The sequence below is a fragment of the Pongo pygmaeus genome, chromosome 3, assembly GCF_028885625.2.
Source record: "Pongo pygmaeus isolate AG05252 chromosome 3, NHGRI_mPonPyg2-v2.0_pri, whole genome shotgun sequence".
Taxonomy (NCBI): domain Eukaryota; kingdom Metazoa; phylum Chordata; class Mammalia; order Primates; family Hominidae; genus Pongo; species Pongo pygmaeus.
In genome coordinates, this window is record NC_072376.2 from 135,564,136 (window position 1) to 135,591,276 (window position 27,141).

General features: G+C 37.1%; 1 protein-coding gene across 3 annotated transcripts in view; it reads left to right on the forward strand.

Moving 5' to 3' along the window:
- The window catches only part of AFG2A (AFG2 AAA ATPase homolog A), a 409,766-nt gene that overhangs the window by 49,200 nt on the left and 333,425 nt on the right, over positions 1-27,141 (forward strand). For all 3 annotated transcript variants that reach the window (XM_054484980.2, XM_054484981.2, XM_054484979.2), the window contains exon 10: positions 7,047-7,201. In XM_054484980.2, coding sequence (XP_054340955.1) covers positions 7,047-7,201 — 155 coding nt within the window. The remainder of the gene's footprint in view (positions 1-7,046; positions 7,202-27,141) is intronic.

Genomic DNA, 27,141 nt, shown 5'->3' on the forward strand with positions numbered 1-27,141 from the left:
AAGGTTGTAATTATAGGTTTAATTTCTTTAATATCTATTGTACAGTTTTTTTGTTTGTATATTAGTTTTGGTAAATTTTTTTCCCCTAGAAACTTGTTCATTTTATCTACATTTCAAATTATTTGGCATAAAGTTATTCCTACTATCCTCTTATCTTTTTAATGACTGTAGGTTTTGTAATGATCTCTGCTTTTTCATTCCTAGTATTAGAAATGTGTCTCTTCTCTCACATTTTCAGACAACCAACCTTTGGCTTTACTGATTACTTTTTTAATTGTGCATTTGTTTTCTTCATTATTTCCCTCCTTCTTTTTTCTTTTTGGTTTAATTTCTTCTTTTTCTAATTTCTTAAGATGAATGCCTCACTGACTGTCAGGTTTTTTTTTTTTTTCTATCTACATTAAGCCTACCAGTGTCCCCTTCAGTACTGCAGTAGCAGCATCCTACAGATTTTCATGTTATATTTGTATTATTATTCAGTTGAAAAAATTCAGTTTTCATTGTGATTTTTTTGAACCATGGGTTATTTAGAAATGAATTAACTGATTTTCAAATATTTGTGTATTTCTTAGCATTTTTTTGTTAATGATTTTGTTATTCATTCTCCTGAGGTCAGAAAACTATACTTTATGATTTCAATCCTTGAGTTACATGGAGAGTTGCTTTGTATCCTAGCATAGAGTCAGTTTTGGTAGCTATTCCAGGTGTGCTGGAAAACAGAGTTATTTTATTATTTTGATGTTGTTTTTTAATATATACCAATTAGGATAAGTGAGTTAATTTTGTTTTTCGTATCTTCTGATATCTTCTATATATTCTTTTTAAAAATTTTGGCTAATAAGGGAAGTATATTAAAACCTGGAAGCAAGGTCTGTTTCTCCATTTAGTTCTGTTTACTTTTGTTTTATATATTTTGAATTTTGTTATCAGGCATGTATTAATTTAGAATTTTGTATATTCTTGGTGAATTGACCCTTTTATTACCCCGAGTGTCTGGTGATGCCTCTTACTTAATGCCTATTTGATAGTAGATATAGGTGTGCTGTTATCCTTCCATGTGTATTTCATTCTGTGTATATTTGCATAGTATTCCTTTTATTCTTTTACTTTCAACCTTTCTATATTCTTATATTTCAGATACATCACTTGTATTCAGGGTAAATTGGGGTTTTATTTTTTTAATCCATCTGCTGTTGTCATTGTTTAAATTCAAGTACTTAATACATTTATATTTAGGGTAATATCTTAAAATACTTAGGTTTAATCTACTTCCTTATTTGCCTCACTTGTATGTTTTTTTCTTGGTTTTTTTTTTTTTTTCATTCTTTTGGAATACGCAAGTATTTTTATTATTTCATCCTCTTCCCATTGTCTTTTTAGTTAAACATTTTAACTTGGCCTTTAGTGAATATCCTATGTTTGTCTCCTTGGCTTATTAGGGGCTAGTATGCATTGCAAACATTGCAATACATGTTTACTTATTATTTGGGTACATTAAGTTGTGCTATGTTTATTACAGAATCAGTCTTTGTACTTTACTTTTTTGGAGACAGGGTCTCACCTGTCACCCAAGTTTAGTGACTGAGTGCAGCAGCATGATGATGGCTCACTGCAGTCTTGACTTCCTGGGCTCAAACAGTCATTGCGTGTAGCTAGGACTATAGGCACATGCCACGAAGCCTGGCTAATTTTTGAATTTTTTTTAGAGATGAGGTCACACAATGTTGCCCAGGCTAGTCTCGGACTCCTGGATGCAAGCTCTCCGCCCATCTCAGCTTCCCAAAGTGTTGGGATTACAAGTATGAGCCACTGTGCCCAACTTGTACTTTACTATTTTTTAACTTTTGAAAAATTCCATGTTTCTCTTGCCTTTGTTTTCCTCCTGTGAATTACTATTTTCTTTCTATGTTCAAAGGAGTGGAGATTTCATCCAGCTTAAATTCTGTAGTTTGTATTAGAAATAATAGAGATTTTGTTATTTTATAAATATGTTTATAATATTAAATATACTTTTAAAAACCACATATTGCCTGCGTTTTCTAGACCCCTTCCTTAAATGAAAATAATGGATCATTTATTGTCAGATTTTATGTTTGCATGATATAAAAAAATGTGGCAGGAAAATTACTAGACCATTTTCCCTGTTTCAGTTTTTCTGTCTCAGTAGGGTGATGTATCTGGTCCAAATTAGAAATATTGGCAAGTATTGCCAGATACTGTCTGGCATTGAAGTATTTTGATTACATCCATTTATGTTAGATATTTTAGGAAGAGCTTAAATTTTCCCAGGCCACAAGGTACTGTTTGATACAACATGGCACTGCATAGATACTCCTCAACTTATGATGGGGTTATGTCCTGAAAAAACTAGTGAGTCAAAATATGTGTGTGGCTGACTTGGAACTGTAGCTTGCTGCAGCTGCCCAGCATTGCAAGAAAATTACTGAATTCATATTGCTTTTGTACCATTGTAAAGTGGAAAACTCTTTTTTTTTTGAGACGGAGTTTTGCTCTTATTGCCCAGGCTGGAGTGCAATGGTGCAATCTCGGCTCACCGCAACCTCTGCCTCCTGGGTTCAAGCGATTCTCCTGCCTCAGCCTCCCAAGTAGCTAGGATTACAGTCATGCACCACCACACCCGGCTAATTTTGTGTTTTTAGTAGAGACGTGGTTTCTCCATGTTGGTCAGGCTGGTCTCGAACTCTCGACCTCAGGTGAGCCGCCTGCCTCGGCCTCCCAAAGTGGTGGGATTACAGGCATGAGCCACCACACCTGGCCATAAAGTTGAAAAGTCTTAAGTTGAATCCTAAGTCAGGGACTGTCTTTATCACTGAATATTTTTTAATGCTTCTGCTCCATTTAACTAATGAGGATGTCGAGTAGTAAATCAACCCAATTTATCATCGTCTTACTCCAGTTTCTGCTGCTATAACAAAATACCACATACTTGGTAATTTACAAAGAACAGAAATTTATTTCTCACAGTTCTGGAGGCTGGAAAGTCCAAGATCAAGGTGCTGGCAGGTTTGGGCTCAGTCTCTTTGCATCCAAGATGGTGCCTTGAATGCTGTATTCTCTAAAGGAGAGGAACGTTGTGTCCTAACATAGCAGAAGGGTAAGAAAAAGGGCAGGCCCTTTTTATAGCTGTATTAGTCCATTCATGAGGCTGGAGACACCTCTCATTAGGCCTCACCTCCCATCAGTGTGTCATTAGGGATTAAGTTTTAACATGAGTTTTGGAGGAGACAAAAACATTCAAACCATAGCAAACATAAACATGTCAAGAATTGTAAAGGGTCTGAGATTTTACTCTACTTTTACTCTATTCTAACAAATTTTGTGAGTGGCTGCAGAAAAGTCAAAGGACAGAATATTGCAGCAACTTAATTAGCTAGAGTAGCAGCATTCACACCAGTTCCCGAGCCTCAGTTTTCACGGAGTGATACAGAGGGCTACCTGACACCTGAGCCTGTATAGCCTTGCATCACAGTAGGGGAGCCTTGAATTGTAGAACCTGAATCTTTTATAATGGACAGTAAGCATGTCTATCCTTTGCTTTGGAGAGAGACACTTTCTTTTCCTGCATACCAACATCGTTTAAAAGATAGTCTTGAACAGAGACAGTCAGTGATTTTACTCTCAAGCAGAAGTGCAAGAGATGTGAAGAACCATCTTTCAGCATTTTGGAAGGCAGAAAAAGCAAGTGGGTATTTGTAAGATATCCTAAATAAGTGACTTGCTGTCTTTAGGAAGCAGGGGATCTATTTTTGGAGTATGTTTGTACTATTCATTGCTTTTTCTTGGTAGAGAAAGATACTCAGCCCTCTGTTTTGTGGAGTTTTGTGTCTTCTTTCTTTTTATTAATGCTTCTATTTATATATGAAAGTTCAAATAAGTGAAAACAAAATTATGGAGTGGTATCATTTTAATTTAGTAAAAATGAATTGAGGTATAGTGTTTTCAACAAGAAAGGTTAAAAAATCATGGGAGCTAGCTGGTGTTCCAGGATAACTTTAGATATTCAGACTGGATTTCTGAGAGATCTCTGAGATTAAACTCCTTCAAAGTGGAATTTTATTAAACATTCTTAACACAAAGAGCATATAGTGACTTACTGTCTTTTAGACTAAAGGTTATCACAGATCAAAGGGCTCTAAATCTCACAGCCTGATGGAGAGGACATTCACTCTTGTCAATGTTTAAATTTCAAGCAAATAGCAAAGACAAAGAACTTAGTATCTAACTTCTCAAGTCAGCATGACATCTTTGAATTAATTTTGGATCTCTCTAAATTTGACTTTGTTGACTATCTTCCTGGCTGCTTTAGTACCTTTTATTCTATGTCATCCTATTTTTTCTCTCCCTTTTAAAACATCGTTTCTTTCTATGCTGTTCAATTGATGGACTTTCCTAAGATTGAGCCTTCTACACTTATTCCTCCATCCCTGACCCCCTCACTAGCCTCCCCTTATAGATCTCTCCATTGCTATAATATCAAATCTTACATGTATGCACATCACTCTGAAGTTTGCTTCGCTCTTGTATTCCAAAATCACATTTCCAACTGCCACCTGAATGTTTGCTTGCAGGTGTTTTCCCAATACCTTGAAACTTTATAATTCTAGTTTGAATGTATTTACCAAAAGGGCAGGGGCAAAAGCATGTTTTAATTTTAATATTTTACTCTTTTAAAAGAAGTTCCCCAAACAAATTATTTTGATAAATCTTTATGGCTTTTTTTATGGATGTTGTTTTGTAAATTCTATTTTATATTTGTAAAGAATGCTTTCTCATATTAAATATTTGTCATATTTTCATTGCCAAAACTAAGTGCTTGGATTTTTACATTTATCCTTCACAGTCTTCCACCTGCCTTCCTACCTCTCATCCCCTCCCCTACAAGGACAAAATGTTTTAAATGCTGTAATCTTGCATGGGGTTTGGGTTTTTTATTATTTTTATTGGTGATAATTCTGTCACAGGATCCTTAGGGTGTCACTTTTCCAGCCAGAAACCTCTATGGCCGGTGGCACCTCTGCCTGAGTTATCCTCGGGCCCACTGGGCTTGTTCTGCCCACTTGGTCCAGCAGGCTGTACTTGGCTTGTGCTATCGACCTGGATCCTACACCTGCCAAGGGTGAGCCAGGCACAGAGCAGTGAAGGGGGTGTGAGTGAGCCCGAGGTCCGGCCACTGCACACAGCCAGGCATGCTGGCTGCAGTGGAGTGGACAGCTCCAGGTGTAGGCACAGGCGCCGGCTCTGTGTGATGATGTGGCTGGACCAGGCATACCACAAGTGTTTTCCACTGTGGGCACCAGGTAACATGGTGGTACCTGGAAGCTTGGAGATGTTGGAAACAGCAGAGCCCCAAAGAGAGTGTCACAGCCCTTGCGTCTGGGCTCCCCAAAGGGCCACAGCTCCTCTTCTTCTCATTGCCCAAAATGTGGTGACCAGTGGGAGTGTTTCAGTCCTGTTTGTGTTACAGCTCTTTCAGTCCTGCCATTTGGCAGGTCCTGAGTTCTTGTCCAGCCTTTAGGAAGAATGAGGTATGTGGACAGCTGGAGGGTGAGCAAGGCAGAGAGGAGCTTCATTGAGCAACAGAACAGCTCTCAGGAGACCTGAAGTGGGTAGGTCCTTCTGCCATCAGGTCGTCCTGATGAGTGTCCAGCTCTCAGCAGAGAGGATACCTAGAGAGGGTAGCTCCTGTCCACAGGCAGGCCGTCCTCACAAATGTTTAGCTTTCGGCAGAGAGGACACCTGGAGTGGATAGCTCCTTTCTGCAAGTAGGTCATCCTGACGAGTGTCTTGCTCTCAGTGGAGAGGAGACCCAGAGTGGGTATCTTCTTTCTATAGGCAGGTTGTCCCAGTGCATGTCCAGCTGTCAGTGGAGAGGAGACTGGAATGGGTAGCTCCTATCTGGCATCCCAGCTAGTGTCCAGTTCTCAGCGGAGAGGAGACCCAGAGTGAGTAGCTCCTATCTCAAGCTGGTCAGCCTGATGAGTGTCCAGCTCTCAGCAGAGAGGAGACCTGGAGTGGGTTGCTCCTTTCTGCAGGCAGGTTGCCCCAATGAGTGTCTAGTTCTCAGCGGAGGGGAGACCCGGAGTGGGTAGCTCCTTTCCGTAGGCAGGGTGTCCCAATGAATGTCCTGCTCTTAGTGGCAAGGAGACCCAGAGTGGGTAGCTCCTTCTCACAGCTGGTAGTCCTGACGTCCCGGTGAGTCTGGCTGAGTCGGGTTTTTATGGGCTTCAGAAGGGAGGAAGTGCAGGCTGATTGGTCCATGGGCGGCCATGGGCAGGCCCAGAAAAAGCACCATAAGTTCTTGGTCTCAGCTGCAGACTCTACCCAGCTCTGACAGCCTGCCCTCCATGCTTCAGGCTGTCCCTGGCTTAAAGGTGGGGCTTCACCAGGGACTCACTCCTTTCTGCCCAGTAGCCTCTCTGCCTCCTGCTGCCATCAGTCATGTTGTCCATGGTGCCGGGGCTGTTCACGCTGAGGGGCGCTTGCAGGACTGCGCCGAGCCACCCTCAGCCTCCCTCCCATACTCATTGGCACCCAAAGTCTGGAGGGGACCAAGGTGGAAGGGAGCTGGAGTGTCAGTGCCACCTTGAGCACATGAACACCTAGGTGGGTCATGACAGTGGCTTGGCTCAGCCTTAACTTTGGTCTGAAATTAGAGCAGGCAAAAAGTTTTTCTGGGACTGGGGAGAGGCCAGGCAGTAGAAGCAGGCACTTCGGAGCCTGTTGGGGCAGGGGGTGCTTCCTGGGTTCTTGAGAGTGGAGGGATACCTGGGTCCACAGCCATGGCTGGGCGGCTGCAGCTGTGCCTGGGTGAGTGGGGCTCACACCCCACCAACTTGGAAAAGAGCAGGGCTCCTGCCTGTTCCCAGCTCCCACTGGCTTCGTGGAGTATGCAGCCCTGGCCACGCCTCCCCCACTGCAGCCAGTGTCTTCACTGTGGCCACTCCAGATGGGCCACCGGAGCCATCAATTCAGTCTGTATTTATGAAGGAAAAGACGAATCTTGTGTTACTTTCCTCTCTTTATAGGTCTCTGTGCCTTGCGGAGAATCCTGAAAAAACAGCCTAACCTCCCTGATGTCAAGGTGGCTGGACTGGTGAAGATTACTCTGAACGATTTCTTGCAGGCAATGAATGATATCAGACCCAGTGCCATGAGGGAAATAGCAATTGATGTCCCAAATGTAAGTCATTTATGTCCCACACTAGCTACACTGTTTGAATTAAACTCTGAAAAAAATTTAGAGTCCAGGGAGACTGACTTCCTAGGCTAAACTTTAAAAAAATGTTTTTCTTAATTGAAAGTTTTATTGAGATAGCTGTAAATTCAGTGCAGTTATACGAAGTAATATAGGGAGATTCTGTGTATCCTATACCCAGTTTCCTCCAATGGCAACATTTTGCAAAACTGTAGTACAGGCTGGGTGCAGTGGCTCATGGCTGTAATCCCAGCACTGTGGGAGGCTGAGGTTGGCAGACCACTTGAGCCCAGGAGTTTGAGACCAGCCTGGGCAACATGGTAAAACCCCATCTCTACAAAAAGTACAAAAATTAGTTGAGTGTGGTGGTGCACACCTGTAGTCCCAGCTACAGCTGAGGTGGGAGGATCATCTGAGCCCTGGGGAATGTTGAGGCTGCAGTGAGCCATGGTTGTGCCACTGCGCTTCAGCCTGGGTGACAGAGTGAGACCCTGTCTCAAAAACAAAAAACAAAACACCCAAAAAACTATATTACAATACTACAACCAGGATACCCCTATTGATACAATCCATTGATCTTACTCATATTTTTTCAGTTTTACTTGTGTGTATATGTTTATTTAGTTTTATACAATTTTATCTCATGAAAAGGTTTGTGTATTCATCACAGATACTGAGTAGTTCCATCACCACAAAGATCCCTCGTGTTGTCTTTTATAATCACACCCACCTCATTCCTCCCCTTATTTCTAAATTTTTATTTCAAAACCATTATATAAATGGAATCATACTGTATACAACCTTTTGGAATTAGCTTTTTTCACATATGAGTAAGATCATTTGTCTTTCTGTGTACCTTAACTTATTTCAGTGGGCATAATGTTCCCCAGATTCATCCATGTTATTATAAATGACAGTATTTTCTTCTTTTTATAAGGCCAAATAATATTCCATTATGCCACATTTCTTTATACCATTATACCACATTTTCTTTCTCTGTTCATCTGTTGAGGGACACTTAGATTGATTCCCTATCTTGGATGTTGTGAATAATGCTGTAGTGAACATGAGAGTGCAGATATCGCTTTGAGATACTTCATTTCGTTTCCATACGTACCCAGTAGTAGGATTGCTGAATCTTTTGGTAACTTAATATTTTGAGGAACCACCATACCATTTTCCATAATGTCTGTACCACTTTACATTCCCACCAACAGTGTACAAGGCTTTCTTTTCCTCCATATCCTTGGCAACACTTATCTTTCATCTTTTTGGTAATGGCCTTCCTAACAGATGTGAGGTGATATCTCATTATAGTTTTGATTTGTATTACCCTGATGATTAGTGGTGTTGAACATATTTTCATATACCAGTTAGCCATTTGTATGTCTTCTTTTAACAAATGTTACTCAGATCCTTTGCCCATTTTTAATCAGGTTGTTTGGGTTTTTTTGCTTTTGAGTTGTTTGAGTTTCTTAATATATATTTTAGTATTTTGGATAGTAGCGCCTTACCTCCTATATGGTTCACACATATTTTCTCCCATTCCATAGGTTGTCTCTTTATTCTGTTTCCTTTGCTGTGCAGAACTTTCTAGTTTGATGCAGTCCTGTTTGTCAATTTTTGCTTTTCTTGCCTCTGCTTTTGAAGTATATCCAAAAATTCATTGCCCTGACCCATGCCATAAGGCTTTTCCTTATGTTTTCTTCTAGTAGTTTTACAGTTCTAGGTATTATGTTTAAATATTTAATCCAGTTTGAACTGATTTTTTATATGTGGTGTGAGAAGACTGGCCAGTTTCATATGTGGACATATAGTTTATCATGTGGATATCATGTGGATATACAGTTTTCCTGACACCATGTTTTTGAAGAGATTGTGCTTTCATCATTGCGTGTTCTTCGGTACCTTTGTAGATCAATTGACTGTACATGCGTGGATTTATTTCTGGGCTCTCTATTCTGTTTCATTTATTTATATGTCTGTTTTTATGCCAGTATATTGCTGTCTTGATTATCATAGCTTTGTAGTATATTTTGAAATCAGATAGTGTGATGCCTACAGCTTTTTTTTTTTTTTTTGCTTGAGATTACTTTGACTATGTGGCGACTTTTATGTTTCCTTATGAATTTTAGGGTTGTTTTTCATATTTTAGAGAAAAATGCCATTGGAATTTTGGTAGTGGTTACATTAAACCTGTAGACAATTTTGGGTAGTATAAATATTTTAATAGTGTTAATTTTTTAAATTCATGAACATTAGACATTATTCTATGTATTTGTGTCTTCTATTTATTTCATCAGTATTTTATAGTTTTCAGTGTACCGGTCTTTCACTGTCTTGGTTAAGTTTTTTCTGTATATTTAAAAAATACTGTTGTAAATGGGATTTTCTTTTTTTAATTTTTTGGATAGTTGTTAGAGTATAGAAATGCTACTGACTTTTGTTGTTGTCGATTTTGTATCCTGCCAATTGACTGAATTCATTTATTGGTTTTAGTCTTTATCTTTTTTTTTTGGTGGAATATTTAGGGTTTCCTTTATATAAGATTATGTCATCTGCAAACAGACCATTTTTTTCTTCTTTTTCAATTCGGATGCCTTTTATTTCTTTTTCTTGCCTAATTTCTCTGGCTATGACTTTCAGTACTATATTAAATAGAAGTGGAGAGGGTGAGCATTTTGTCTTGCTCTTCATCTTAGAGGAAAAGTTTTTAGCTTTTCATTGTTGGGTATGATGTTAGCTGTGAGCTTGTCATACATATAGCGTTACGATGTTGAGGTACATTCTGTCTAATGTATTGAGAGTTTTTATTATGAAAGGATGTTGAATTTTGTCAAATGCTTTTTCTGCATCTATTGATATGATTATATGATTTTTATTCTTCGTCCTTTTAAGGTGGCATATCATGTTTATTGATTTACATATGTTGAACCAGCAGCCTTGCATCCTAGGGATGAATCTCATTGGATCATTGTGTATAATCCTTTTAATGTGCTATTGAATTTGGTTTGCAAATATTTTGTTGAGAATATTTCCATCTATGTTCACCAAGGATATTGGCCTGTAATTTTCTATTCTTACAGCATTCTTGTATCACATTAATGCTGGCCTCATAAAGTGAGTTTGGAAGTGTTCCTTCCTCTTCAGTTTATTGGAAGTTTGGTGAATTCTACTAAGAATTTAAAGAAGTGATGCTAATGCTTGAGAAGCATAACTTCTCGGGTCTTGGAGTTTTCTTTGTTAGGGAGCTTTTTGATTATTGGTTTATTCCCCTCCCTCATTATTGGCCTGTTCAGATTTTCTTTATGATTCATTTTTGGTAGGTTGTATGTTTCTGGGAGTTTCTTTCTTTTTTCTTGGTTGGCCAAATTGTTGCCATGTAATTGTTCATATTAGTCTCTTATGATTGTATTTTTGTGGTATCAGTTGTAGTGTCTCCTGTTTCATTTCTGAGTTTGTTTACTTTAATCTTCTTTTTTTTTTTTTTTTTTTTTTTTTTGAGACGGAGTCTCGCTCTGTTACCCAGGCTGGAGTGCAATGGCACCATCTTGGCTCACTGCAACCTCCGCCTCCTGGGTTCAAGTGATTCTCCTGCCTCAACCTCCTGAGTAGCTGAGATTACAGGCACCCGCCACAACGCCCAGCTAATTTTTGTATTTTTAGTAGAGACGGGGTTTCACCATGTTGGTCAGGCTGGTCTCAAACTCCTGACCTCGTGATCCGCCCACCTCAGCCTCCCAAAGTGCTGGGATTACAGGCGCGAGCCACCACGCCCAGCCTACTTTAATCTTCTTTCTTTTTTTCATACTAGTCTAGGCGAAGATTTGTCAATTTTGCTTATCTTTTGAAAAAACAACTTATATTGATCTTTTTATATTATTTCTTATATTGATCTTTTAAATTATTTTTCTAGTCTCCATTTCATTTATTTCTGCTCTGGTCTTTAGTATTTCCTTCCTTCTGCTAACTCTGGACTTAATTTGTTCTTTTTCTATTTCTTTGTTGTGTAAAATTAGGTTGTTCATTTGAGATATTTCTTTTTTCTTAATATAGGTATTTATTGCTATAAACTTTCCTCATAGAACTACTTTTGCTGTATCAAAGTTTTGGTATGTTGTGTTTCTATTTTCATTTGTCTTAAGACTTTTTTTTAATTTTTCTTTTGATTTCTTCTTTGACCCATTGATTGTTCAGGAGTATGTTGTTTAATTTCCAGATATTTGTGGATTTTCCAATTTTTTTTTCCTGTTATTCATTTCTTGTTTGTATGATTGTGGACAGAAAAGATACGTGATATGATTTTAGTCTTCTTAAATTTTTTAGACTTGTTTTGTGGTCTAAGATATGATCTGTCCTTCAGAATGTCATGTGCACTTGAAAAGAATGTGTATTTGAGAGCCCCATAGATGGTTCACATCACAGGACTCTGTACAGACAACCCCCAGTACCAACCCAGAGCTGGGTAGACTTGCTAGGTGGCTAGACCTAGAAGACAGACAACAATCACTGCAGTTAGGCTCACAGGAAGACACATCCATAGGAAAAGTGGGGAGAGTACTACGTCAACGGAATATCCCATGGGACAAAAGGATTCGAACAACAGCCTTCAGCCCTAGACCTTCTTCTGACGGAGCCTACCCAATGAGAAAGAACCAGAAAACCAATCCTGGTAATACGCCAAAACAAGGCTCTTCAACACCCCTCAAAAATCACACTAGGGATGTGTTTCCATTTGTGTTGTGTATTTCTTTCAGTGGTGTTTTGTAGTTTTCCTTGTAGAGGTCTTTCGACTCCTTGGTTAGGTGTATTCCTAAGTATTTTTTTTGCAGCTATTGTAAAAGGGTTGAGTTATTGATTTGATACTCTGCTTGGTCGCTGTTGGTGTATTGAAAGCTACTGATTTGTATACATTAATCTTGTATCTGGAAACTTTGCTGAATGGTTTCAACGGTTCTAGGAGCTTTACTCCTAAGGAGGAGTCCTTAGGGTTTTCAAGTTAAATGATCATATGGTCAGCAGTGACAGTTTTACTTCCTCTTTACTGATTTGAATGCCTTTCATTTCTTTCTGTTGTCTGATTGCTCTGGCTAGGAATTCCAATACTATAATGAAGAGGAGTGGTGAGAGTAAGCATCCTTGTCTTGTTCCAGTTCTCAGAGGAATGTTTTCAACTTTTCCCCCATTCAGTATTAGATCAGCTGTGGGTTTGTCATAGATGGCTTTTATTACATTAAGGTATGTCCCATGTATACCAATTTTGCTGACAGTTTTAATCATAAAGGGATGCTGGATTTTGTTGAGTACTTTTTCTGCATCTGTTGAGATGATCATGGGATTGTGTTTTTAATTCTGTTTATGTGGTGTATCACATTTATTGACTTGCATATGTTAAACCATCCCTGCATCCCTGGTATGAAACCCACTTGATCATGGTGGATTATCTTTTTAGTATGTTGTTGGATTCAGTTAGCTAGTATTTTTTTAAGTAAGGATTTTAGCATCAGTGTTCATCAAGGATATTGGTCTGTAGTTTTCTTTTTTGGTTATGTCCTTTTTTGGTTTTGGTAGTAGGCTGATGCTGGCTTCATAAAATGAATTAGGGAGGGTTCCTTCTTTCTCTGTCTTGTGGAATAGTGTCAAAAGGATTGAAGGATTGGTACCAGTTCTTCTTTGAATGTCTGGTAGAATTCCGCTGTGAATCCATCTAGTCTTGGACTTCTTTTTGTTGGTAATTTTTTTTTTTTTTTTTTTGAGACAGAGTAGTTTTGCTCTTGTTGCCCAGACTGGAGTGCAGTGATGCAATCTTGGCTCATCGTAACCTCTGCCTCCCGGATTCAAGCGATTCTTCTCCCTCAGCCTCCCAAGTAGCTAGGTAGGATTACAAGCATGTGCCATCACGCCTGGCTAATTTTGTATTTTTAGTAGAGATGGGGTTTCTCCATGTTGGTCAGGCTGGTCTCTAACTCCCGACCTCAAGTGATCCACCCGCCTCGGCCTCTGAATGTGCTGGGATTACAGGTGTGAGCCACCGTGCCTGGCTGGTAATTTTTGAATTACCATTTCAATTTCACTGCTTGTTATTGGTCTGTTCAGAGTACTAATTCTTCCTGATTTAAGCTAGAAGGGTTGTATTTTTCCAGGAATGTATTCATCTCTTCTAGGTTTTCTAATTTATGTGCATACAGGTGTTCATAGTAGCCTTGAATGATCTTTTGTATTTCAGTGGTATCAGTTGTAATATCTCCTGTTTTGTTTCTGAGTGAGGTTATTTAGATTTTCTCTCTTCTTTTCTTGGTTAATCTTGCTAATTGTCTATTTTATCTTTTCAAAGAACCAGCTTTTTGTTTATCTTTTGTATTTTTTTTTTCATTTTTATTTAGTTCTGCTCTGATCTTGGTAATTTCCTTTCTTCTGCTTGGTTTGGGGTTCGGTTTGTTCTTGTTTCTCTAATTCCTTGAGGTGTGACCTTAGAATGTCACTTTGTGCTCTTTCAGACTTTCTGATGTAGGTGCTCTGGGCTATGAACTTTCCTCTTAGCACTGCCTTTGCTGTATCCCAGAGGTTTTGATAGGCTATATCATTATTGTCATTCAGTTTGAGAATTTTTTAATTTTCATCTTGATTTTGTTTTTGACCCAACGCTCATTCAGGAGCAGGTTATTTAATTTTCATGTGTTTGCATGATTCTGAAGGTTCCTTTTGGAGTTGGTTTCCAATTTTGTCCCATGGTGGTCTCAGAGAGTGCTTGATATAATTTCAATTTTCTTAAATTTATTGAGGCTCGTTTTATGGCCTATCACGTGGTCTGTCTTGGAGAAAGTTCCATGCGCTGTTGAATAGAATGTGTATTCTGCAATTGTTGGATGAAATGTTCCATATATATCTGTTAAGTCCATTTGTTCCAAGGTATAGTTGAAATCCATGGTTTCTTTGTTGACTTTCTGTCTTGATGACCTGTCTAGTGCTGTCAGTGGAGTACTGAAGTCCCCTACTATTATTGTGTTGCTGTCTATCTCATTTCTTAGGTCTCTTAGTAATTGTTTTATACATTTGGGAACTTCAATGTTAGGTGCATATTATTCTAAGTGAGGTAACTCAGGAATGGAAAACAAAACATCATATGTTCTCACTGATATGTGGGAGCTAAGCTATGAGGACACAAAGTTATAAGAATATAATGGACTTTAGGGACTTGGGGGGAAGAGTGGGAGGGGGGGTGAGGGATAAAAGACTACAAATAAGGTGCAGTGTACACTGCTTGGGTGTTGAATGCACCAAAATGTCACAAATCACCACTAAGGAACTTACTCATGTAACCAAATACCACCTGTACCCCCAATAACTTGTGGAAAAATAAAAAATACTAATAATTAAAGAGAAAATAATGTGTATTCTGCGGCCATTTGTTGTAGTGTTCTGTATATGTCTGTTAGGTCCATCTAGTCTATAGTGCTCTTCAAGTCTGCTGTTTCCTTATTGATTTTCTATCTTGATGATTTGCCCATTGTTGAAAGTGGGTTATTGAAGTCTCTTACTGTTCCTGTATAGCTGTATGTTACTCCCTTCGGTTCTTTTAAAATTTTCTTTATGTATTTAGGTGCTCCAGTGTTCAGTGCATATATATTTACAATCACTATATCCTGTTAATGAATTGACTCTTTTATCATTATATAATGACCTTCTTTGTCTTTTTTGACAGTTTTTGACTTAGTCTATTTTGTCTGATATAGGTATAGCCACCCCTGCTCTATTTTGATTGCTATTTGCATGAAAATTGCTATGAAATAGCATGATTGCTATTTATGCAAATAGCAATCAAAATAGAGCTGAAGACTATTTTGAAAGTCTTCAGACTCTTTAAGAACACATATAGAATACTTTCATTTCAGCTTTAACAATACATATAGAATACTTTAAAATCTTTAAATTAGTCTCTTATGGGTAGCATAATTTTGAATCTTGTTGTTTAATCCATTCAGCCACTCTGTCTTTTGACTGAAGAATTTAATCTTCCATTTGAAGTAATTATTGATAGGTAAGGGCTTACTAGGGCTATTTTATTGTTTTCTGTTTTGTAGTACCTTTGTTCCTTTCTTCTTCTCTTGCTGTCTTCCTTTGTGATGTGATTTTTTTTTTTAGTGATGTTCTTTGATTCTTTTCTCTTTATCGTTTGTGTATCTATTACATGATTTTTCTTTGTGATTACTCTGAGGCTTACATAAAACACCTTCTAGTTGAAACAGTCTATTTTAAGCTGATAATAACTTAACATTGGTCACACACACAAACTCTACGCTTTAATTTCTCCTGCCCCCCATATTTCATATTACTGATGTCACGTTTTGCATCTTTTATATGTTGTGTATCCACTAACAAATTATTGTGGCTATTGCTATTTGTAATTTTTTTTTTAACTTTTACACTTGTAGCTAAAAATGATTTCTGTGCTAGTACTATACTATTACAGTATTCTGGGTTTGTCTGTATTCTTACCTTTACAGGGGGTTTTGTACTTTCATATGCTTTCATATTAGTTAGCATCCTTTTATTTTAACTTGATGAACTGCCTCTAGTGGTGCTGAATACCCACATATTTATTTGGTTATGTCTTTATTGCTCTCTTATTTTTTAAGGCCAGCCTTTTCTGGTATAGTATTCTTTGTTGGCAGTTTTTTTTTTTTCCCCCTTTTTCTTTTAGCACTTTCAATATATCATCTTACTCTCTCCTGGCCTGCAATGGATTGTCTGAGAAATCTGGTCATAGTCTGATGACAGTTTCCTTATATGTAATGAGTTGCTTTTTCTTGCTGCTTTCAAAATTTGTTGACTTTTGAGAATATGATTATAACATATCTTGGTGAAGCTCTCTTTGTTTTAATCTATTTGGAGTTCTTTAGGCTTTATTGATTTAGATTTGAATCCATAAAGCCTAAGGAACTCCAAATACACTAAAACAAATTATGTTCATTTCCCTCTCCAGATTTGGGAAATTTTCTGTCATTCTTTCTTTTTTTTTTTTTTTTTTGAGACGGAATCTCACTCCGTCACCAGGCTGGAGGGCAGTAGTGTGATCTTGGCTCACTGCAACCTCTGACTCCCTGGTTCAAGGGATTCTCCTGCCTCAGCCTCCCGAGTAGCTGGGATTACAGGCACACGCCACCATGCCAAGCTAATTTCTGTATTTTTAGTAGAGACGGAGTTTCATATGTGGCCAGGATGGTCTTGATCTCCTGACCTCGTGATCTGCCCGCCTCGGCCTCCCAAGGTGCTGGGGTTACAGGCCTGAGCCACCATGCCCAGCCCATTATTTCTTTAAGTAAATTTTCTGCCCCTTTCTCTGCTTCTTCTGGGTCTGTTGTAATGTGTACACTGGTTTGCTTAATGTTGCGTTCTAAGTCCCTGTTAGGCTTTTTTCACTCTTCATTCTTTTTTCTTTTTGTTTTTGTGACAAGATAATTTCAGAAGATCTGTGTTTAAGTTTGCTGATTCTTCTGTTGTATTGTCTGCTGTTGAAGTTTTCTGTTGAATATTTAATTCACTCATTGAATTCTTCACTTCCAGAATTTCTGTTTGGTTCTTTTTTATACTTTCTATCTCTTTCTTGAATTCTTCATTTTGTTCATGCATTGTTTTCCTGGATTCATGTTATTTGAGTTCTCTTGTAGCTAAGATGATTATTTTTTATACTTATCTGGGAGTTTATGTATCATCAGTCATTTAGTGTCTGCTACTGGTGCTCAATTTTGTTCCTTTAGTGTACTGTTTCTCTAATTATTAGTGATTTTTGTGGGCTTGTGTTATTGTCTGTGCATGTGAAAAAGTAAACAACACTTCTTGTCTTTACAGATTGGTTTCTGTAGGGAAAGCCCTTCACTAGTCAGCTTGTCTAGTAGTTCTGGGTAGGCTATCTTGCTGCTGGAGTCCTTGGGTATCTTGGTTTGTTGTCTGGGTCAGCAGGTGGATGGTCTTGGCGTCTAGGTCCAAGGAGGGCAGTCTTAGTGCTGGGATGGGGCTGGAGCCTGAGGCCACAGGGACAGGTCTGGAGCCTCTGTCCGCTGGGGCTGATCTGGAGCCTGTGTCTATGGGGGTGATCCTGAAGGCTGAGTTCATGGATGCCACCTGGCACTGAGGTGTGCCTTGAATTCAGGACCATAGTGGTGGGTCTAGAGCCTGAGACCAGCCTGGGTCTACAGTGGCTGGTTTGGAGTTTGGGGCTGCAGGTCCAAGCCTGGCTCTTGTGTAGGCCTAGAGCCTAAGTCTGCAGGGATCCATCCTGGGCTGTGGGGGCTGACCTTGGGCTGGGATAGGGCAAGTACTGGAATCTGTGGGGAGAGTTGGATGCTTATGTCATCTTTCATTCTGAACAGTATTTCTCTCCACATTGTGCTGCCAGAAGTTGGGGGTGGGATGAAGCATTTAATGAGAAACTTTACTTCCTAGTTTCTTCAATGCATGTTTTCTTATTTATTTATTTTTTTTGAGACGAAATCTCTCTTTGTTGCCCAGGCTAGAGTGCAGTGGTGCGATCATGGCTTACTGCAGCTTCAGTCTCCTGAGTTTAGTTGATCCTCCCACCTCAGTCACCTGAATAGCTAGGACTACAGGTGTATGCCACCACACCCAGCTAATTTTTTGTTTTACTTTATTTTTTGTAGACATGGGTTTTCCCTATGTTGCCCAGGGTAGTCTTGAATTCCTAGGCTCAAGCAGTCTTCTCACCTGGGCATCCCAAACTGCTGGGATTACAGATGTGGGCTACTGTGCCTGGCCTGTTTCCTTATTTTTGTTCTCCACCCAGGTACTCTAATCTCTCACTTGGATTCCTTAGCTGTTGTGAAGGTATTTTCAAGTGTGGGCAGTTGTTCAAGCTGATATTTCTGTGAGGAAAGAGCAGTAGAAACTCCTATTCTGCCATCTTTCCATCATCAGTTTCATCACAGTTGTACTCTTTCTTGCAAAAGCTCTACCATTACAATTATTTGAAAACTTAGAGCCTTGTTAGAGAGTCTGGCCTAGTTGTATCCTTTACCTCATTGTGTATAGGCATTTCAGTATCCATAGTTCTCTTGGTCATTAACGTTTTTAAATTGTTAGCTAAAAATAAAACAAAAAACAAAACAAAGGAAACTAAAGTGATATTAGATAAATGAAGTAGACTATGTGGAATGATAAGGATTTGTTTTCAGTTTTTTTTTTTTTTTAAGAGATGGGAGCTCTCTCTGTCACCCAGGCTGGAGTGCAGTGGTGCAGTCCTAGCTCACTTCACTGTGGCGTCAAATTTCTCTGCTCAAACGATCCTCCTGACTCAGCCTTCTGAGCAGTTGGAATAGCAGGCACATGCCATTGCACCTTACTAAATTTTTTATTTTTTGTTGAGACGAGGTCTTGCTTTGTTGCCCAGACTGGTCTGGAACTTATGGCTTCAAGTGATCCTCCTGCCTCAGCCTCCCAAAGTGCTAAAATTGCCGGTGCAAGCCACCATGCTGGACCTGTTTTCCCTTTTAAAAGTGACTGTATTCCTTGAACAATGTGTTTTGTGGTCATATAAGTTTTGGGATTGTTGGTTTAAATAAAACCAATAGTTTCTTTTCTGCTGGGCTCCACAGAGTCTTTTAATATGCTAATATTTATCATTATGAAGTGATCAAAAGGATTTCTTATGGAAACTTAGTTGCCATGGCTTGGGGAGCAGCGACTTTTTGTATTTTGCAATGTGATTGCAATAAATGACCACAAGTTCTTTCCATCACTGTGTGTTTGCCCTTTTGTGTGCAGTTTTGTACTCCTATGATAAAAGAAATGGAATCAGTTTTTGCAGGCTTTAAGTCTGTGCCTGGCCTTGTTACTTTCTTTGGCCAGTGTGATATCAACAATCATGATGCACACAGGCTTGAAAGTGCTTGAGGCTTGCTTTCCCTTGCTGCTCTTTTAAATCCTGCCTTATCTATATTAAGAAATATTTACTAGCTTCCTGGAGGATGAGAGACCCTGTGGAACAGAATGAGCCCTCTTAGCTGAGAATCCTTCTACCCAGCTGTCCTGCCAGTTACCAGACATGTGACATCATGCTGGACTATCCTATCCCAATTGAAGTTTGTCCACACCAGAAGAATCACCCAGTTAACTCTCAGAACTGTCATAAATAATATATGTCTGTTGTTTTAAGTCACTAATTTTTGGGGTAATTAATTATCAAAAGCTAAAGGATGCATATACTTGTTAACTTTTTATATAATACAGTTGTTTTGTAAATTTAGGCTGAGAAACAGTGCTCTATGGATAGGAACATTCTTTAAGGACTTATTGCTAGTTTAGGTTACTTAGTGTGGTTTTGAATTCTTTTTGAGACATTTTCAAATTTACTATTGAATTTTAACTTAATTTCCAAAAATTTCTATAGCAGAACATGCTCATTTAATGTAAATAATTTGACAAATGGAATTATGTAATAATGGATGATTGATGTTGGGTTAGTAGAAACTTTCTAGAATTGATGTTATAAAACCTTTGACTGATTATTATGAGTTTTTTTTATCTGCAATATTTATCTGTATTTTATTGCGTACTGTTGCATAAAATAATGGGTCAGGTAGATGCCCAGTCATCAAATGCCACATGTCAGAATTTCAGGTGATAGTTACAAACTACATCAATCAAAAACACCTTCTAGTTTAAAACAATTTGGAACTACAGAACATACAGTAATGTTTTAAACTTAAAATTACTGCCAATGGGGAATGTGTTTAAACAGCATCCACTCTTGGAATTGCTAAACTGATTTATTCATCATAGGAACTGGTACTACAACTGCATATTTAATTGCTCTAATGAAAGATTTTTTTCCTTTATTTTCCTTTAATACAGTATTTACAATCCACGGACTTGTGCCATTTTCCATTTGGCAGTTTATTATTTGGCCTAAGGCCATGGTGTACTGTGATGTTACTCATGAGCTCTGGAGTGATTAACACTGGTGAAAGTACTTTCTTATACTGCATTTTATGCTTGCTTCAGATAATAAAAATTGTCCTGAGAAGTCAACATTTCTGTAATTGGATTCCTAAAAATTCAGTTTCCTGATTTCTGGCAATTACATCTACAAAAATTTCTCCAGATTATTTCTGCAGATGGTTAATACTTATTTTGGTATAGAAAACCTGTTTCAAATGGCTAGTTAATTATCAACATTTAAAAAATAGTATAGTGGGCATTTAGCATGTTTTCAGAAAAGATTTTAGTGCATAAAGTTAAAATTTCCAAATCACACTTGCCTAGTTACATTTAAGTTTGCAAGAAAGGTGCTAGGATGGAAATATTGCCAGTGAAAACATAAACGTTAATACATTACTAATTTTAGGAGACCACAAGTGTTAGCCACTTACTTAAATGTAATTTTTCCTTCTTTTGGAGCTTCTGAATGGTGATTACAGTGACATTAAGGTCAAATGCATTTTCTTTACAGCATGAATCCTTACAATCTAGGAATATGCTAATATTCATTGTGAAATTCCAATTTTCTTATCCAGAGATAACAGCTGTTAACATTTTGTTATAGTTCCTATGAGATTTGTGTGTGTGTGTGTGTGTGTGTGTGTGTGTGTGTGTGTATGTATATTAGAGATGGAGTCTCACTCTGTCGCCTATGCTGGAGTGCAGCAGCACGATCTCAGCTCACTGCAGCCTTCACCTACCAGGTTCAAGTGATTCTCCTGCCTCAGCCTCCCAAGTAGCTTAGAGTACAGGCACGTGCCACCATGCCTGGCTGATTTTTGTATTTTTTTTTAGTAGAGATGAGGTTTTACCATGTTGGCCAGGCTGGTCTCGAACTCCTGACCTCAGGTGATCTACTCTCTTCAGTCTCCTGGAGTACTGGGATTACAGGTGTGAGCCACAGTGCCTAGCCTTCTTTGTATATTTTAATGTAGTTAATCTTAAGATATATGTAGTTTTATATTCTGCTTTTTTCACTTAAAATTATGTAGTAAACATTTTACTTTAAAATTTGTTGGCAAAACTTTTTAAATGACTACACCAAAGACTTTTATATGGATAAACTGTAATTGGTTAATCCTTCTTCAGTCTCAAATATTTAGGCTTTTGTCTATTTTTCCATACCATTGTTATGAAGATATTTGTATCTTTGCATTTATGATTTTTAGAAATAAAATTATAAGACTAAAATGTATGATTTTTAAAGCTTGTGACAAATATCAAGTTTTTGTTTTCAGAAAGGTTATTCTAATTTATGATATATGACAAAAATTTAAAATTATGAAAACCTTAGGCAGGAACTCAATTTTCACTTTAGTTATTTTCTTTTTACTTTTCACTAGAGTTTATTTTTTTAACTTTTGGAAAGATCTTTATTGTCAGAAATTGATATTGAATAATCTTTAGATAAATACAGATTTTAAAAAGAAAATGAAAAATAATTATTAATTATATGTCTTCCCCTTCCTATAAAAGTGTTAAATTTTTAGATAAAAGGGTATAGCTGGGCCATTACTTTTAATGGATTTTACAGTACACGACAGCAGGTTCTTACCTTTTATTTATATCCTTAGTACTTAGCATATGAATAGCACATAGTAGATACCCAATCAATATTTGTTGAGTGAATGAATGAATAACTGTAATTTTCATGAATAAACCCCATATTAAATGATAAATTTCAGATATATGTGAAAACGAATTTCTCATCTTTCTTCTTTACCAAAGTACAATAAAGTCTATTATTAACCTCATGAAGCACCTTTAGATTTTTCATATTTTATAAAGCAGCTGATTTCTTTTGTGATTTTTAATCCATGTTCAGTGAATATAACATTTTTAGAATAAAAATGCCTATAATAGTACTATGCTATCTACTCTGGAAAGATATAAAGAAGTCCTTTATGTTTTCTGCAGAAACATTTTGCTGCTTTTATCTACTATTAAAAATTCTTATTTTAGTAAGGTAAACAAAAAAATAGTGCTTTTAATATTTGTACTCATATGTTATCATTGTGATAAGTTTCTCTATGTACAGCATAACAATTTTCAGTGATAAATGGCATTCTTAACCAAATATATACAAATTGAGTATCATCAAATTTAATTCTTTTATGCATCTAAACCTGCCTCCCCTCACCTCCATGCTTTCTCTATTTCATTTTATGTAGTGTTTTAGGTTGTTCCTTATTATTTGGAAGTAATTCATCTTTATACTTTTTGATCTTGCCTTTGGATTCTAGTTTTCAGAATTTGGACATTTGGTTCACAATGAGCTAATGTATAAACCATTAGAGAGGTAGTACTCCATTTTCTTGTGAACCCAGTTTTGTAAAGTGAACTGCAGCCAGAGCCTCAGGACTAATTGTATCACCCAAACCCCTTAGTAAGCTCTGATCCAGGTTAAACTTAGAGGTCGTTGGCTATCAAATTGAGTGTATACCACATATCATTAGTTAAATAAACATTTCTTATTTACTCCCATTTTAAAATGTAGCAGTTTTCTTAATTATATGAATAATCAAAAAACTGTCTCTTTCACTAATTATATATTTAAAATTTGCTACTATATTTTCACCTGGCACCTTTTCAGATGAGCCTAGAACATCAGAATGTGACAGTCAGTTGAGTTTCATAGGATGAGCTCATTAGCAGTACATTTCTGGTGCAAAGGTTTGAGTGAAGTAGTTTAATTGACTATAATTATATTTCATTCTTCATATCCCTTTAGGATAATTAGAAGAAATTCATTTTAGTTTTTATTCTTTAAATACAGTACTGCATTTTATATTTTATTTTTTTACAGGCTCAAAGATTGAGGGTTTCTATGATGCTTTATTAAATAAAAGATTGCTTTTTTTGGAATAAATAGTATAACCTGTGGAAATGCTATTAATTCCATATTGGTTCTTGGCAGGGCTTCTAAACTTGGTTTCTTTTGATTTGCTTCTTGTTGTCTAGACAGAAAAGTGTCTTCTGTCATTCCCAAGATCCCAGTCTTTCTTGCCAACTTCTCTTGTGCATTTTTATAGTTTTAAGTAATAGCAATTGAACAGGAAAGCACATTTGGGAAAGTAGATTACTTTTTACCAGGAAATAGTGCCAGAATCAAGATTGTAGTTTTAATCTCCTTAAATATTTCAGAAGGTTAACTCTTTCATTTCACTTTTCTTTTTATACCTTACTTTTCTTGGGCTTTTATAAAGAAGGAAAAATGGGAGAGATAGCACAAGTTACTGGAAGGATCATCAATTTCTATCCTCAGCTCTGATCCTGATAAACTGTTGGTGAAATCAAATAGCCTTCCTCTCAGACTCTAAATGGAAAATTTAATTTGCAATTTCTGATGGTTATCTTGTTCTGTATTTAGAAATAATGTTGAAGTTGTGATAGAGGCATATGCTATGCTTCTTTGTATATTTGATCAGTGCTCTTTAAATACTTCATGAGTGTTTGCTACAGTTACATATTTTCAGACAGAGTGAAGGAGATAATAATTTACATAAAGACTAGTACCCACTAGTAGGGTTAACGTGGTTCTTTTGTGGTACCACACTTCATCACTTTACTATATACAGATATGAAGTAATTGTATACTCATTTATCTCGCCCTTTAGTTCACTGGTCCCATTACTTCATAGTGTGATCTTTCCAAAAGAAATTACTAATATAGCTTAAAATCTATCAGCCTAACTGCCTATTGATCATCTCTAGGATGAAATCTGTGCTTTTTAGCCTCCTTTTCCACTTGCATCTCACTTTATGCTCTAGTCTTGTTGAACCACTTCATATTTTTGCACATGCTGTCCTCCTATCTGCCTGAAAAGTTATTTTATGACCTCTCAGTTACCAAAGATCCTGTAATGTGTACACCTCATGCCTTCCATACACATGGACTCCAAATACACATATATGCTTTGCAGACATAATTGTGTCTTGTGTACCTTTGTATCCCTAGTGCTTGGCAAATAATAACAACTAACTTAATTTTAGTTGAATGGCTGAGTGGATATTTTGTGAAGCAGTTTATGGTAGTTCCTATTTTTTCAGAAATAGTTCTTTTGCCTTTCCATATGTATTAGTCAAGATTCTCAAGAGAAACAACCAATGGGATGGATGGATGGATAGATGGGTGGATGGATGGATGGGCAGGTAGGTAAAGAGGTAGCTAGGTAGATAGCTAGGTAGGTAGGTAGATGGATAGATAGATAGATAGATAGATAGATAGATAGATAGATAGATAGATAGATAGATAGATAGAGAGGAGAGGAGATTTATTAGGGAATTGGCTCACACAATTATGGAGGCTGAGAAGTCCCTCATAGGCTGCGTGCAAGCTGGAGATGTAGGGAAGCCTGTAGAAGGTAGTGTGATTCATTCCAAGTCCCAGGGTCTCATAATCAAGGAAGCCAGTGGTATAATTCTCAGTGAGACTGAAGGCCTGAGAACCCAGGGGGCTGCTGGTGTAAGTCCCAGAGTCCAAAGGCTGGAGAACGTAGAGTCCCAATATCCAAGGACAGGTAAAGAAGGGTATTCTAGTTCCAGGAAAAAGAGCAAATTTTGCCTTTTTACTGCCTTTCTATTCTGTCTGGACTCTCAGCTGATTGGATGGTGCCTGCCCACATTGAGGGCTGATCTTCCCTAATGAGTCCATTGACTCACACCATTCTTCTTTGGAAACATCCTCACAGATACACCCAGAAATAATGCTTTACTAGCTGTTACATATCCCTTTATTCAGTCAAGTTGACATCTAAAATTAGCCATCACACCATGTGTTTTTGTTGGGTAGCAGCTTTATTTAGATGTAATTCACATACCAAACAGTTTATTCATTTAAAGGGTACAATTCCATGGTCTTTCGTATATCCGTGGAATCAAGTAACCATCTCCACTGTCAATTTTTAAAGATTTTCACCATCCTAAAAAGAAACCCTGTGCCCTGTACTTATCACCTCCCAACCTGCCCATCTCACTTAGATAATCACTTTGATTTGCCTGTTCTGTACATTTTATATAAATGGAATCATAAAATATGTGGCTCTTTGTGACTGGATTATTTTACTTAGCATAGGTTTTCCAGGTTCATGCATGTTGCAGCATGTATCAGTATTTAATTTTTTTTAACTGCCAGATCATATTCCATTGTGTTGATATAGCCCATTTGATTTATCAGTTCATCAGTTGATGGACAATTGGGTTGTTTCTACTTTTTGGCTATTATGATAATCCTGCTGTGAACATTCATGTACAAGTTTTTGTTTGAATACTTGCTTTTAATTCTTCAAGGTACATATCTGGAAGTGGAATTGCTGAGTCATATGGTAACTTTATGTTTAACCTTTTGAGGAGCTTCTAGATATTTTCCAAAGTATCTGCACCATTTTACATTCTTACCAGTAGTACATAGAGAGTTCCCATTTTTTCCACTTCTTTGCTAACACTTGTTATTATCTATCTTTTTGATTATAGCTATCCTAGTGGGTGTAAAGTATTATCTCATTGTGGTTTTGACTTTCATTTCCTAAATGACTAATGATGTTCAGCATCTTTTCATTTGCTTATTGACCATTTGTATTGTATCTGCTTTAGGGAAATGTCTAGTCAGATCCTTTCCCATTTTTAATTGGGTGATTTGTCTTTGTATTATTGAGTTGTGAGAGTTCTTTATGTATTCTAGATATGATTCCTTTATCAGATATGTTATTTGCACATATATTTTTCCATTCAGTTAGTTGTCTCACTTTCTTGATAGGGTCCTTTGAAGCACAAAAGTTTGAAAAAAAATTTCGATTAAGTCCAATATCTTTTTGTTGTTGTTGTTGAATGTACCTTTGGTGTCACATTTGAAAAACTGTTGTCAAATCCAAAGGCTTTAAGGTTTACTCTGTTTTTTCTTCTAAGAGTTTTATAATTTTAACTCTTACATTTAGATCTTCGATTCATTTTTATCCCCCTAGACAGGGTTAACCCTATTTCTGTGTGTAACCATAGTCTTCTAGAAACTTTAACTATAACTTGAAGTTTTGAGAACTTTATATGGAGAAATTTTGTTTATTTTTACTGTGGTAAAATATACGTAACATAAAATGTGCCGTTTTTAAGTGTACAGCATGGCATCATTAAGTACATTCACGTTGTTGTGCAACCATCACTGGATCCATCTCTGGAACTTTTTCTTCTTTTCAAACTGAAACTCCATACTCATTAAACAGTAACTCCTGATCCCCATTCATCATTAAGTATGATGTTAGCTTTTAATTAAAATGTCCTTTATTGGGTTAAGAAAGTTCCATTACATTTCTAACTCGCTGAGAGGTGATTTTTTTCTTTTTTTTATAATTATGAATGGATCTTAAATTATTTTGAATGTTTTCTTTGTTATCTATTGAGATAATCTAGTGTTTCTTAGTCTGTCAATATGAATTATGTTAATTGATTTTCAATGTTTGAATCAGTCTTGTAGTCCTGGAATGAACTCCACTTGAATGTAGTATTCCTTTTACACATTGCTGAATACTGTCTGCTAATATTTTGTTGAGGATTTTTGCATATATGTTCATGAGGAATATTGTTCTGTAGTTTTCTTAGAATGTTTTTGTCTGCTTTTGATATCAGGATAATGTTGGCATAGTGAAATGAGTTGGGAAGTATTCTCTTTAGTTTTTATTTGTTGGAAGAAATTGTGTAGAATTAGTATTATTTTTCCCTTACATGTTCTCCACTGAAATCATCTGGGTCTGGAATTTTCATTGTTTGGAAGGCTTATGTAAATTTTAATATTTTTACTAAATCTAGGACTATTCAGGTTATCTGGTTTTTTTCCTCAAGTGAGTTTTGTTAGTTTGTATTTTTTCAAGAATTCTGTTTCACCTAAGTTGTTGAATTTATGGCCAGAGTCGTTCATAGTATTTCCTTATATTTTTAATGTC